This window comes from Scatophagus argus, chromosome 5 (genome assembly GCF_020382885.2).
Source record: "Scatophagus argus isolate fScaArg1 chromosome 5, fScaArg1.pri, whole genome shotgun sequence".
In the NCBI taxonomy this organism is placed as follows: Eukaryota; Metazoa; Chordata; class Actinopteri; family Scatophagidae; genus Scatophagus; species Scatophagus argus.
In genome coordinates this window covers 17,036,827-17,052,229 of record NC_058497.1, presented here as the reverse complement: position 1 = coordinate 17,052,229, position 15,403 = coordinate 17,036,827, and the positions used below count along the sequence as shown (strand labels likewise).

Below are 15,403 nucleotides of genomic sequence, written 5' to 3'. Positions count from 1 at the left end.
CATTTGTGCTTCATTGTTGAATGCCGCTTTCATCTGTTATTGTTATTATTGACTTTGGGCATTTGTCATGCTGTGTCCAAATGTATTCATGATAGAGTGACGATCAAGCAAGAATTAATATATATCCACATATATTCAGGAGCTATATCAACATCAGGGAAACATTTAGATGCTTCTTCTAAGACGTACTTCCGTACAAAACAAATTTGGTGGCCTGTTTCAAATAGTATTGTTTTGATAGCAATCAATTATTTCATTCTTGCTCCTCTCCTGGAGGAAGATTTTGTGTTTTTGATGGCGTAACAGACTGTTAGGTACTGCTATTTCCAGCAGAGCACTTCCCCGAGTATTTCAAAGTAGCAGTTACTCCAGGATTACATTGGAGCAGATTACAGGGGGGGCGGAGGACACCAAAGTGTGCGCTCAGCTGCTGGCGCTCAAATAGAAATGACTCCCTTCCCTCTGCGCCTCAGACACAAGTGGACTCATGTGAGGAGTCAAACTGGAGAACTAATGAGACTCAGTGTGGACCACTGAATCTGCCATCGGGATTTTTACATTCCTACAAGTGCAGCAGTTCCGTTTTCTGCAACTACTGAAGCGCGACGAGGGAGCCTGTCGATAATTCAATTATTTTCTGGGGTAAAAGATCTATCTGCCAGTTATTATTTATTGAACATTATTGCATGTGCGTGTGTGTTTGACTTTACTTACATCACCATCAATACCAAAAGCATTATGTTTTCTTACCAAAAATATACAAATAGGCAAATAATTCTGAATACGAGTTGTCAAAGTTTGAGTGAAGTGATGCAGATTTTGTTTTAGGCTAAATGGAGGAAACAATGTTGCACTTATGCAGTTTTTATCCAGTTTATTCTGTCTCTCTGTTATTACAATTTGGAAATTGTCTTTAACATAATGCGTCTCCCTCTCCAGGTCGGTTGTATTAATGCTCCAGGACAAACCACCGACCCCCCACCCCTTGTCCGTGCAGCTGAAGCCCCCGTCCGCGTCCACAATGAGTGGATGTGCCTGCAGCGCTCCATACCTGCGGAGGTGGCTGCTGGAGGCTCTGTTGTTCTTGGCTGCTGTGCTGCCGACGAGCGGTGACTGCCCCAGATCATGCGCCTGCCATGTCCCTACTGACGTGCACTGCACATTCAGATACCTGACCGCTGTACCTGACCACATCCAGCCAGCTGTGCAAAGAATTAACCTCGGGTGAGCTTTCGCTTTCTTTCCAGCTTTTGGCAGAGAGCTGCACACTGTATGTGCAGGATTGACAATCCAAAAATAAATAATTAGTAACTAACTGCCACTGGTAGTTAAAAGTCAACTAGTCAAAGTGGAAATAAAAATTCTTTTCTTAATTACAGCTAGCATACCTTAAAAATGTGCCCTGGGAAGGTTACCAAGCAAACATTAGCTCAGACTAATTTAGGAATTTAGAGAATCAGAATCAGAATTCCTTTATTAATACTGGAGGGAAATTCTTGTTTTGTTTTTTTTTTTTTTGTGGTAGATAGAAGACAGTGTAGTCCAGAGTAAAAAAGAAAGTAAAGTAAAGAGTAGTTTAGGGTTACTTACTGTAGTCACTACCTGTAATTAACAGTTGTCTTAACTAGCTAGACTAGACAATTTTTAACTAAATTTTACACCAATTACCGGCCAAATAATATAGATCGCTTTTGCGAATAGTAAAGTTGCCTCCCAATCGGCTTCCGTCTCTTCCTGTAGCTATTAGGCTGCTATGTGGAATGATAGGTTATTAGCCTTTCTGAAAATTGGGGAGGCTGGCTTGACTGCAGTCTCCTGTCCAGTTTTCTGTTGGTTCTTCTAAAGTGTGAATTTCCATACAGATAAGTTATGAAAGACATATATATATATACAATTTGTGGGCTGTCCTCCAGGTCAACATCATATTAAATCACATATACTCTCCTTAGCTTGATGGTGGTGAAAGAGATGTGCCTTTAAGTTCTGTGCCTTGCTGCCTCAGATTTCCACTATTAGAAAAACATTTTGTTAGCACCTCTGAAAAATAAACCTTTTTTTTGTATGCTGCGCACCCTTGGGGGTTTTCAGTTATTGTGCCAGATGAGATGTCTTCTTAAGGTGAAGTCAGATCAGAGCAGAAATTTCACTGCAGATGTTCTGACATGCCATGGCAGGATTAGCACAATTGTAACTGGCAATAAAAAACTTGACTAAAACTATATATTTCTCCATGGTTCGAATATTGTTGGAAACATTTGAAACATAACTGTCATATGTCTTTAAACATAGGCTACTCATGTTCCATAGAAGAACATTCGTCACGGTGACATTACCATATTCAATCTGAGCCAAGGCCTAATCTAGAAGAGTAATTGACAACACTTGTGTGGGTGTGCAGGGCCTTAAATGAGTCTGTTTATTGTTCATTAACTTCTTTTAAACTTCCATTAAGCTGATAATCTGAATCTGTCTCTTTTTCATTTCTCTGCTTTTAGGTACAACAGCATAACTGTCTTGAGAGAAGATGATCTTTTAGGACTTGGGAACTTAGAGCTGTTGATGCTGCATAGCAACACTATCCACAGTATTGAAGACAGAGCCTTCCAAGATCTCAAGTCCTTACAGGTAAAATCATGTGTTTGTCAGTCTCTTGTGAACAGATTACAGACCTGTCTTGGAATACTGGATTATAAACATCCTGCCAGCATCCTATGGTTTAGTTCACTTGTACACAATGGCACCAAATATCAAGAATGTGCAATCTTACATAAAGACAGGTTTTTGGTGTTGAATATATCATTAACAGTATGACGCAGTCCAGTACATCGGCATGACCAACTACAAACTTAAATATTAGAGCTTCTTTAACTCCTGTCTGGCACAAGTCTAAAAACAAAATAAATGAAAAAAAAACTGCAGGATTCATACTTCTTTTATTTGTTGTTATGAGGGATGCTGTCCAGTAATTGATTGCATGCACTTTTCTAAACTAAATGTTGCTTAATGATTCTGTAAATGCTGTTTGGATATTTCTGCATCTCAAGAATGTGTTATTAACATAATAGTCTTAAGTCAAACTTCTTTTGCCAAAAGCTTTTCAAACATGTTCTCACAGGTCCTGAAGATGTCCTTTAATAAAGTAAAGAAAATCAACAAAGAGACATTCAAAGGCCTGGACAGTCTGCTGAGACTCCATATGGATCACAACCACATAGAGTTCATCAGCCCAGAGGCTTTCTATGGCCTAACCAAACTGCAGTTGGTCCATCTGGAGGGTAACCACCTCCAGCAGCTCCACCCAGACACATTCATCACACTGAGACACAGCCAAGTGTTCAAGGTTTCCTCAGTGAGAAACATCCACCTGTCAGACAATCTACTCACTACTCTGCCTGCAGATATTTTCTCAGGCTGCAGCCAGTTAGAGAACCTTTTCCTCCATGGAAACCCTTGGACATGTGATTGCCGTATGAAGTGGTTTTCAGTGTGGGCACGGAGGAACACAGGTGAGGAGTGCATGTTTGCTATGGAAAGCATTTAGAGTGACGTAAGTTTGTATCGTGTTTATAGGGGAAGACAACCTTGTCTTTGTTAATTAAAGAATATTTCTTTATCTGTACATTTTCCATTCATACATGCAAAAAAACTTGATCCATTCGCTTGCATCTTTAATAAGACACAACTAGTAAAGTTGCTAACTGTTTTAGAACTTTAATAGGTTATTCTATTCAGACTTTTAAAGGAGTATGTTTTTTTCCCCTACAAACTTAAGGTGCATGGGATTCTATCCAAAACAAGAAAGGCATATCCAAGGGAAACATATAAATCATTGCAGAGACAATCACTCAAGACATCTTCCTCTCACCCTCAGGGCTATAGAAAACACTAAAGACAGAGAAGAACAAAAGTTTTATTTAAAAGCTTTTATTCATGACTTGGCTAATAAAAATCAACTCATGACTGAATTACAGTCCTGTATGATGATAATGATCTTTTCTGGTTCACAATTGTTACTGATGAATTTTGGTTTGGCTAGCCCATAATGTGGAAACTGTAAACATTCTTTTCTTACATGCAACCAACTAAATGCTACACCATTTGATTTAAATGTTTCCAGGTGTCCTGAAATGCAAACGAGACAGGAGATATCCAAGAGGCCAGCTGTGTCCTGTTTGTAAAAATCCCATCCCTTACCACAACAAAACCCTATCCCTTCTCCCCAGCAATGTCTTCACTTGTACCAAACCCTGGATTGAGGACCATCTGAAACAGAAAAACATCAGCCTGGACGAGGGGGATTTTACTCCAGTTTCCCCTAAGGACTTCATTGCCCCATTAGGCTCCATACAAATGAACCTGACCAACCAGTTTCACAATGATGCCAGTCTATCCTGCAGTGTCCAGAGGCCGTCTGCGTTTGAGAATCTGACACAAATCTTGGAGGGGGAGGACGGAAACAATGTCACCTTACTTACCACAGCCATAACTACATATTTGGTGTGTAATATTGACTATGAACATATACAGCAGCTATGGCAGGTCCTGGCCACCTACAGTGATTCTCCCATGAGACTCGAGAGAGGCTTAATGCTGGCCAGGAGCCCAGAAATGGTCTACAGATACAGTCAGGTGAAAGCAGAAGAGGGAGAGGAAGGAATCCACACAAGTGTTGAGGCTGAGATTAAAGCCTCCCCTGCATGGTTAATGCAGGGAGAGGTGAGCTTCCAGCTGGACCGCACTACTACCACATACTCCACTCTGCACATTAAGTATCAGTCTGTGATCAACCTACGTGTGGAAAACACAATGCCAAAGAGAGACCGCTATTCCTGGACAATGATCGTGCAAGATAATCAAACCAAGACTGAACACACTGTACTTACAGGTGGGAGTTAGAGATTAATGCTTATTAAACTAGCTAATAACTGACATAACCACCACTTCAGGGAACAAGCCTAAACTCTTAACTGTTGCATGTTGCATGATAAAAATCAACTTAGTATTTAGTAAGTTTTTTACATTTGAAAGCAATAATTACTGTAATAAAATATTTGTTTCATTGTTAACAGGTGGTGTGGCACAGTTGAATTGCCAAATTCAGGGTGAACCAAAACCTTTGCTGGAGTGGATTTTACCAGATGGAAATAAGGTCAGAGCTCCCTATTCCAGTGAAGACAGGAGGATCACAATCACAGCTGAAGGGAAGCTTACTCTACTGGGCGCAGATACCACAGACACAGGCGTGTACCGGTGTATTGCCACAAACTACCTGGATGCAGATATCCTCATCTTTCGTGTAACAGTTCTGTCCCCTGATGTGGAAGATGCTGAGATCAATGGTGTCCAACTATCAAGGCCCCTGGGTGAAAATTTGGTTCTTGACTGCAGCTTCTCAGGGAGTCCTGAGGCCTCTGTCCATTGGATACTGCCTGATCATTCCGTGCTGGACAAGTCTCATGGCAACAAGAAAGTGTATAAAAATGGAACCTTGCTTATTCAAGGTCTCACAGCGAGGGATAGAGGATTTTATTGGTGTTTGGTTGCTAATCACCTAGGAGCTGACCTGCTTGTGTCTCAGGTAACAGTGACTGAAAAAAAATCAGAGAAAGTAATGATTATGGACAGTGAGGGATCAGGGGTAGAGACTGAGGACAAGATTGACCCTAGATTGACTGCAAACACAGTCACCATCAATGACATCTCCTCCGACAGGACTAGTCAGGAATCCAGGACCATCACCTCAGATCGACCTTACCTCAGTCCCGGGTCACATGGCAGAGGAGGTAGAGTGGGGCAAAGAAGGAGGGGGACATTCGGCAACAGACGCTTATGGAGTAGTAGGGTTTTTGATAAAACTTCCAGAAAAGTGGACCCACAAAAATTTGCTGAATTTATGAAAAAGGCTCAAGATGGATCAAGAATAAAGACTGGCACAGAGGAAGAGAGAGTAAAATATGCAGGGCCAAACATTGGTCTTTCTGGTGATAGTGAAACTGGCTCTGGTGAGGTTGATAATGAAGATAATCTAATAATACTTCCAGGGATAATCAATCCAGCTACAGATAATCCACAGAAAGAGAGAGAGAATAGGCAGTCTGAAATTATAACAACCACACAGACAGGTCAGCAAGGTGATGTAGCAGCAACACATCAAATTGCTGTCATGGAAACAGTCAGCAATTACATTGATTTAAGTAAAGGGACAGAAAATAAAAACACACCAGAAACAGAGTCCTTTGTGCAATCAGATTCTACAGACAGTCCAACAGAAAGAAGCAGCAGTCAGAGTGGTGCCGTTACACCTTTTAACACAATTTCACGCCACACAGGTCTTTCTAGTTTTGATGAACCTTCTGAAATTTATGTCCCGGAGAGAAGTGCCAAGCCAGGCTCAAGTGAGCGCCCAGTCACTCTCCAATTTACGGTGACAGACTTGTCACATGAAACTCAGTTACAAGTCTCAGGAGAACAGCCTGCAGAGCCAGAGACGTCCACTTGGGCATCACCCTCATTTACTACAGACCCCAATGTCACTCCAATGAGGGATGCCCCAGGCCCAGTGGAAGTAATTGTTCACACATCCACAAACCACGAAAGCCAGACGACTTTCACAGCTGTCACCACCACAGAGAGACAGCAAGATGAGATAACTTTCCACACTACCCAAACAATCAAATCCCCACGCCTCCCTGCAGGATCAACCATCATCTCCCAGCAGCAGATCCATATCATTCCACACAAGAACAGCAGAGGAGGGGCCCGCAGGAGGACTTTCCACGGTCGCAGGAGGATCATCAAACCCAGCAGAATCACTGATATACAGTCCTTCATCAATAAACTGAAACACCCCTCAATGAAAACGGAAGGGAATGCAACAGTACCATATAAAATTGAACTGACCACAGGTAAGCAACAATATTTTGTAAGCGAACAGAGCCATTGTGAAAATTTGTGCATGTGTGTGTTTCTTCACCTATGTTCCCATTTTTTTATTTATTTTATCCTTAAGACTGTGACTGTGATGAAGACAAAAAGAAGACAGCAGCCACTGGTCTGCAGGTGATCAAACCAACATCTTCCTCAAGTCCTGCTTTACACAGAACAGAAAGACCTGCCTCTACACAAAAGAATGCAGCTGTGACCACAAACTATTGCGTTACTTCAGATGCCTCTTTTGCCCAGACAGAGTCAAGGCCGGAAGTTTCCAGTGGCTACATAACCTCTGCTGATGCCTCTGAGATGGACCCTACAATTGATCCATTCTTGACCACCCGCAAAGAACCATCAATTTCCACCACAGCCAGGACTACTACATCTGCCTCTAAAGTTATTCGTGGAAGAATTCCATGGAACAAGCTGTTTGCAGGTAGAGAGAGGGAAAAGATACTAGGCAAGCTAAGGAGGCCATTCATCACCCGAAAAACTACTACTACTACAACTACAGCTGACACTACAACAGCAACCCCAACTACAATCCCTGCTGTTATGCCCACCATCACTACAAACTCACTGGCTGAACCCGAGACTCTGCCCCCGTCCAGACACACAGCGTACAAAGAGGGCTCATCAGATGATGACTATGGCGATATGTTCTCTGCAGATTTTGAGTTCACAACAAGAACTACCAGTTCACCATATTATTCCAGGTCCTCCACTACTTCTGAAACACCACCAGAATCACAAACTCTGCCTTTTCCACATACTGTTAAAACATCTTCAACTGAAAATCCAGACGAAACTATATCATCTGGGTCTGGGGGACTCCCTGATAATTTAGTTGTAATCAGACAGAGGCCTAGTGGGACAAGAGGAAGGCAGGGGCGCAGAAGGAGGCCCTTTAGGGGCCGGAGACCCTTCAAGAGACCTTCTATCACTAAATTGCACCCTAGTACCACAACTGATGTTTTAACTGCAGCGGTAACAACTATGGAAACTACAGTGGAGACAACTACATTATCACAACAGAGTATTTCACTCTATAAGCCATCTAAGAAAGAGGACAGAGACTCAATAGCTGTTTTCACTGACTCAGCGTTGAAGGAGGAGACTGGCCTATATGAAGAATTTGATTGGAGCACATCTAGCGATTTACCAGCCCATACTACAGCCAAGACACCTTTGACCCTCTCAACCACATTCACCCCGACCACCACATTCAGGCCAATTACCACAAAAGCACCTTACACGACAGCTCGTACCAGAGTCCACAGCAACACCAGACCACCAACACAGAGTAACAATAGTCATAACACTCGTAGGCCACTAATTAGACCCCGACCTACTGTGCAGAGCAGTGGTCCCAGGGACGGAGCAGATAAAGGCCTAATCTTTGACACACTGACCATCCTTACAGCAGAGCAAGCATACACCAGCACCTCTGCCCCATTCAACAATGCCATCTCTAGTTTTTATGATCATCTTGCTGGAAATGAAGCTACAAGCACCAGTATTGCTCCCTTTGAACCTACTACAAAGGTCATGACAAGCAAACCTAAGATAGTTGGAGGCAATGCAGCCAGCTTCACTGTGTTGTCCAACTCAGATGCTTTCCTGCCATGCGAGGCTGTTGGAAACCCTCAACCAACAACAACCTGGAAGCGCTTCTCCACAAGCACAGGTAGAAAAGAAACAATGTCGTGTACTTGTCATCATCAAGAAAACCAAAAGAAAGCCATAAGTTGTTGGGTCAAAGTATTATAGAAGCCATGTGAAAAGCATTCTTTATTTTCAGGTGTTGTTGTATATGTGATCAGTTAGGTTGTTGTAATATTTCTTTGTGTTTAAAAAACAGGGAACACAGCGCTGTCTATTTAAGTTGACAGACAGGTTCCAAAATACTACATCTGATCATGACATTGTCTTAGAAAAAAAATCTGTTTATAATAAAATCACATAAAAACAAATAGAAAACATCGAAATGGGCAAAAAACAGAATTCAGATTTTAATAAAGTACATAAAAATCACACTAGGGGAGTTGGTGAGTTTTAAGAAGTAAAGTAAAATAATATTACTTGATGTTTAGATGTATTTTTAGTAGTTTTGTATCTGTATTTGTGTTTTGGATGTTGTTAAGTTAAATGTTTCTTAGAAGAAGTTCTTTTTCTCTTCCCCTTAGGAAGCACCATTACCATAAAAGGGAGGATGGGCAAGTTTGAGGTGTTGAGCAATGGCACACTGTCAATCCAGAATGCCAACATAAAGGACCGTGGCCAGTACCTCTGTCTAGCTGAGAACAATCATGGATCAGATAAACTTCTTGTCACCCTCTCTGTGGTGGCCTACCCCTCACGCATCCTGGAGCCTAAAATGCGTGAAATGAAGTCTCATGCAGGAAACACTGTGGAGATGAAATGTAAAGCGGAGGGTCGGCCCACGCCCATGATATCCTGGATCCTGGCCAACCGGACTCAGGTTAGGGGTCTGAGCACAGAGAAGGGTAGGGTATCAGTATCTGCTGAGGGGACTCTGGTCATTCAGCAAGTGTCTGTCTATGACAGAGGTCATTACAAATGTATCGCCAGTAATCCAGCTGGAGCTGATACTGCTACAGTCCGACTGCAGGTGGTGGCAGCTCCCCCAGGTATCGTGGAGGAGAAACGGCAGCAAATGGCAGCTGGTGTAGGCCAAAACTTGTGGCTACCCTGTACTGGTCAAGGCAACCCTCAGCCTACAGTTCACTGGGTCCTCCATGATGGGTCAATGGTACAATCTAATAGACCTAGCAGTAACACAAGGATATCAGTGTATGAGAATGGAACCCTCCACATTGAGAATGTGACTCAAGCAGATATTGGGAAATATGAATGTATTGCTACCAGCTCTACTGGCTCTGAGAGAAGGGTGGTGACTCTGACAGTAAAGAAGCAAGAGTCTGCACCTCGAATAGTGGAGGCTTCCCAGCGCATGACAGAGTTGTTTTTTGGGGACCAGCTGAGACTAAACTGTCAAGCTACAGGGGACCCTCAACCCAGGATCGTCTGGAGGCTGCCCTCGAGAGCTGTGGTGGACCAGTGGCACAGGTAAAAAATCAAATATTTTCTTAAAACAGACAACAGGAGAGAGCATTAAGAATATTGGCTGACTTGCAGTATTTGCTTTGTAAGCAGTTATTGTGATTTCTCTCTTTGCATGAAACAGCAGAGAAAGAACAGCTGAGGAAAGACGCTGAAACTTTGTTATTTTCAAGAAACACATGATAATGCAGCACCAGTGTTTTCCAGTTTATTACGAAGGCCTTGGCTTCAATTACTCCTTCTAGCCGTTCATAAAATTTTAATTCTCTTAAACCTCCCCAGTGAATTTATGTTCATGTTTGTTTGGTGTAAGCAGATAATTCAGTTTCATCACTACTATTGTTCAAGTTTTAACTTTTTTTTTTCAACCACAGCGTTCCCATTTGTGTTTGTTTTGTTTTTCATGTCCCATCTCCCCTTTTAATGCACTAATAGAAAAAATATTTACTGTTATTATGGGTGAAACTGTGGTGTGTGCAAGCCCAAGACAGTTTTAGTAGAATGGTAAAGAATGTAGTAGATTTTCTCAAAGTAATGTACATTGCATAATGTACTTGTGCACAGCAAAATCCATGCCATAAGATTATAATGTTTTATGATACCACATGAATACCATAATAACCTACATGGACATAGAGCATTTGCATGCTCTAAATACCAGTTTTACAATAGTACTGTAAAAATGTCAGCATTATATGTGTCAGTTGTCCTTGCACATCTTAAATGGTGCTTGCTTGTGATGATCAGGCTTTAGTATTTTCTGAATTTCTGTAATTTTTGTCATTTCTCCAGAATGGGCAGCAGAATTCAGGTCCTAGATAATGGCACACTTATTGTTAGCACTGTGAGTGATAAAGATTCTGGAGACTATCTCTGTGTGGCAAGAAGCAAAATTGGCGACGATATCCACCTCATGAGGGTCAGTGTGTCAATGACACCAGCCAAGATAGAGCCAAAGCTCCATGGAAAGAAGCAGGTGCCCTACGGTAATGATGTGAAAGTGGACTGTAAAGCCTCAGGAGCACCAAAGCCAGAGATCTTCTGGAGTCTACCGGATGGTACAGTAGTCAGTAGTGGTCTTCAATCTGATGCCAGCAGTGGAGGAGGAAGAACACGGCGCTATACACTTTTTGACAATGGAACTCTCTACCTCAACCAGGTACGCATCTGCATGTCATCTCCCTCCATCAAATATGAAAACCTTTTCAAAAGATTTACATCACTTTGTCATGTTTCTCTAGGTTGGTATTTCAGAGGAAGGGGACTACACCTGCTATGCTGAGAACCAGGTGGGCAAGGATGAGATGATTGTACATATCAGTGTGATGACTGCTGCCCCAAGGATACGTCCACCCAGCCGGACCTATGCAAGGGTGAAACCTGCTGGAAACATTCGCTTTGACTGTGATGCGCTTGGGGAACCCAAACCCAAGATCCTGTGGATACTGCCCACCAATGATGTGATTGCAGCATCTAATGAACGCTACCTAATACATGTCAATGGCTCTCTGGACATCAGGGATGTGAAGGTTATCGACGCTGGGGATTATATTTGTATGGCTCGCAACCTCGCTGGTGAAGACAGACAAGTCTACAAGCTTGATATAGATGGGAATCCACCAGTGATCAATGGCTACAAGCAGAACAGGACGGTAATCAAAGATATAGCTACTAAATTCTCCAGGAAATTAATAGACTGTAAGGCTGAGGGTGATCCCACTCCTAGTATCACTTGGATTATGCCTGATAACATCTTTCTGACAGCACCATACTCTGGCAGCAGGATTAGTGTTCACTATAATGGGACATTAGAGATTCGTAATGTGCGGCCAACTGATACAGCAGAGTTCATTTGCATGGCAAGGAATGATGGAGGAGAGGCAGTAATGGTGGTGCAGCTGGAGGTGACCAGTATGCTCCGAAGGCCGATCTTCAAAAATCCCTTCAATGAACGTATTGTGTCTCAGATTGGAAAAACAACAGTTCTGAACTGTTCTGCTGATGGGCACCCAGTGCCGGAGATCATCTGGACTTTGCCTAATGGAACACGGTTAACTGGTGAACCAGAGCGTGGCTCTCATCACCACCGAGGAAATGATGGGACTTTAGTCATTTACAACCCTCATAAAGAGGATGCCGGGAAGTACCGCTGTGGTGCTAAGAATTTCTTGGGTTACATAGAAAAGCTAATAATTTTGGATGTTGGGCAGAAGCCTTACATCCTGACAAGGCCTAGGGGCATAATACGTAGTGTATCTGGAAACCCTCTCTTCCTTCACTGTCTCTCTGAGGGGACGCCCAGACCCAAAATCTACTGGACCATTCCTGGTGGTCACACTCTTACTCGGCCTCAAGTCCTTGGACGCTTCCATTTACTAGTAAATGGTACACTGGTTATTCGGGACACTACTCTGCATGATAGAGGGAATTACATATGCAGGGCTCGTAATGATGCTGGTGAGGCTGTGCTCAGCGTCCCTGTTGTCATCATCGCCTACCCTCCTCGAATCACTACAGGGCCACCTCCCATTGTGAAGGCAGTGACTGGGACTCCAGTCCAGCTCAACTGTGCTGCCACTGGGATCCCCAAGCCAGAGATCACCTGGGAGCTGCCCGGTCGCACAGTTCTGTCAGCAGCAGAACAGGGTCGACCTATGGGCAGCGAACTGCTCCACCCTCAGGGCACACTTATCATTCAGAGACCCACAGCCTCGGATTCTGGCATATACAAATGTCTGGCCAAGAACCACCTGGGTATTGACTCAAAGGTCATATATGTACGTGTACTGTGAGGGAGGACATTGGCCTATCAAAATGTACACGTTAACAGACATGCCGTCACTTATGTCAGTGAGGTACAATACAAGTTTTCTCACATGGATTTGGGAAGATCGTGGCTTTTGGAATATTATTAAAGAAGAACACGAGAAGAAAATGGAGACAACACAGCCTGGAGCTAGAGAGTTGTTATTGTAACTTTGTAACTGTCGTGGTCCTCATGGGAGCAAAAAGGCCAGTGCATGGACTCAAACTCAAAAGTGATTTCTCTGATCAGGCTGGCAGCACATAAGGATATTATTACAGCACATACAGAGGTACTGTACAGAGTGGGAGAAAAAAATGTGTAAGAGATTCAAAAGCAAAAGACTCCCAAGAGGATTTTAATCCCCTTTAGACATTGGCCAGAAGTTGTTGCTGTCGTAACATGTCGCATTGTCTTTTAACAGCAAATTAAACAGACAACAGGCCAAGTATACAGTAAAATATATTTCAAGAGCAATTCACTGAGTTTCATAGTGGAAGAAAATAAGTTTATTCAGAAAACATATGAGGCTTGTTTTACACTGGATACACATATCATATCTGCATAGACAGAACAGTGCTTTGATACCAGAATAAAAACAAAATGACACCCTATCAGTCTATTGTGTTGTACACAAGAATTTACAGTAATGTTATACATTATGCTAATCTGTGAAAATACAGTATATCTATTTGTAGTATCTACTTTATCAAAGAATGGGAGACATAAAAAGAAATTAGAAAGAATGAAATTAAAAAGTAAAGATTGTTCATGTGTTTTTGGTGATTTTATTGTACTCTATTATCTAAATCTAAAACATACTTTCAGTGAGACGTGTTTTATGCATAGGAATCACAGAAAATTGTTGTCAAGGGTACTGAGAGTTGGCTGTTATTATGAGATGGCTAATAAAATGCTGTTGTAGTGAAGGTCATTAGGATTATCAAGACGGACCTCACCCTACTGGAGATGGTTATGGCTGTGGCTGAAAAACAAGTCTTCCAAACACACACATTTTTAACTCTCCAGCTGTGAAAATAGTCTTTCACCAAGCTCGTTAATGAGCAAGGCCCAAAAAATTTGAATCCGTATGTAATTAATTGAATGTAAAATTTCTGTTTCCAAAGTTGTATTCTTAGGAAAGACAAAGATATTACATGCAACACACCAAATTAAATTAAATATGGTGAATTAATGTCCTTGAAATGGTAGCTTTCTCTAAGCTTTATGCAGTGATGTTTCCTCTCTAACCAGACTTCAAATGACTTACAAGTCATTTTTTGTGTATTCATTTCCTTTGCCTCAGGGGCCACAACTGGGAACAATTTCTAAGTCATTGCACCAATTGTGAATTGCCTATAATGATGCACATTTAAAACAGGCTAAAACTTCCTTTTTGCAAGGCCTTATAAATGATGCTGTGACTTGTATGTTTTTTTCATTCATCAGGAAAACGAGAGAAACCAGAAAAACTGGAATCAAAACAAATAAAGGAATCTGTTCTGTGTTCCATAAGATGAAAATTTAGATTAATGTTAGAATTACATTTTAAAAAGAACAGAAATAATGAATATCCAAAAATATGCAATGTAGTCATTGTAGTCAGTCTTATTTTTGGATATTCATTATTTCTCTTCTTTTTGTATATGTAGCTATTGACCATGTCATAAAACATTTCTGATAAAGCCATATCAGAGCTTCTCCTGATGACAGCTTTAAATACAACCATTAAATGCCATGTAATTAATTTACTGTGGCTTCCAGGATCTAACAGCTGCATTTTTGTGGACACACACAACCGGTCAGAGATATGTCCTCAACAGATATTCTCCAATAAATCAATTTTTGAGATCTCAGCAAAGAAAAAAATAAAACAGTTTTTTCCAATGTTTAGAGCCAGTCTTACTGCAGTGTGATATTACCCAGGCAGATGCAGGCAAAGAGGGAATTGTCCTCCATAAACTTTGGAATGTAAGCTACTTGCACCACGATTTGAGAGAAAAGTGCTTGCATATGTGCGCTAGTCGACAATCAAACATAAATTAAACTAGTTAAGTGATGTATTGATAAACCGCAACACATTTATTGTGCTTAAATGTGAATGACAGTTCATTATTCACACAATGTGCCCTCTGGATGTTGAAGAGTTTATTTGTTCAGTTCTGGTTTTGCGGTTCATACTTGGAAAATGTTGGGGTTTACCTTCCTCTGACTGGGATATTTATGAGGATTTTAAACATGTGATTTTCCCATTTGTTTTTTTCCTCTTGGGTGTATAAAGGAAAAGAACTGAACTCTAAAATGCCATTTAAAATATGGTTTTATATCTAGCTATTCAAAAGGGTTGTGTGTTTTTTATGTCTGTGTGAATTTCACCTTTACAAGGTCAAATATACTGTACCTCTGAACCCAATTACTGGCTACAGCTGGTGAAGTGAGACGTGTCAACATGAAGAATTGCACTACCACTGCCTTTTCACGAAGTGAATAAACAAAACCTGTTTTTACAGAGATGATGAGGTAGGTAAAAGCGTGGCCACCTCGAAGACTGTGCTAAAACAGAACAAATCTGCACTGAATCAAATG

At 41.7% G+C, this 15,403-nt stretch overlaps 1 protein-coding gene across 1 annotated transcript; it reads left to right on the top strand.

The window, feature by feature from the left end:
• The first annotated feature begins 406 nt into the window (after positions 1–406).
• igsf10 (immunoglobulin superfamily, member 10) lies at positions 407–13,431 on the top strand. The gene is made up of 10 exons (XM_046389784.1): positions 407–642; positions 940–1,224; positions 2,496–2,625; positions 3,116–3,506; positions 4,118–4,885; positions 5,070–6,905; positions 7,010–8,617; positions 9,117–10,020; positions 10,807–11,173; positions 11,256–13,431. The coding sequence occupies exons 2-10, from the start codon at positions 953–955 to the stop codon at positions 12,804–12,806; spliced, it is 7,827 nt and encodes a 2,608-aa protein (XP_046245740.1). The 5' UTR covers positions 407–642; positions 940–952; the 3' UTR covers positions 12,807–13,431.
• The last annotated feature ends 1,972 nt before the right edge of the window (positions 13,432–15,403 follow it).

What these genes read in the sequence shown, in the direction of transcription:
- igsf10 (XM_046389784.1), top strand. Translation starts at nt 953, where the DNA reads ATGCTCCAGGACAAACCACCGACCCCCCACCCCTTGTCCGTGCAGCTG. An exon ending in AAGATCTCAAGTCCTTACAG is followed by an intron (nt 2,626 to 3,115) that starts GTAAAATCATGT and finishes ATGTTCTCACAG; the next exon opens with GTCCTGAAGATGTCCTTTAA. An exon ending in GTGGTGGACCAGTGGCACAG is followed by an intron (nt 10,021 to 10,806) that starts GTAAAAAATCAA and finishes TCATTTCTCCAG; the next exon opens with AATGGGCAGCAGAATTCAGG.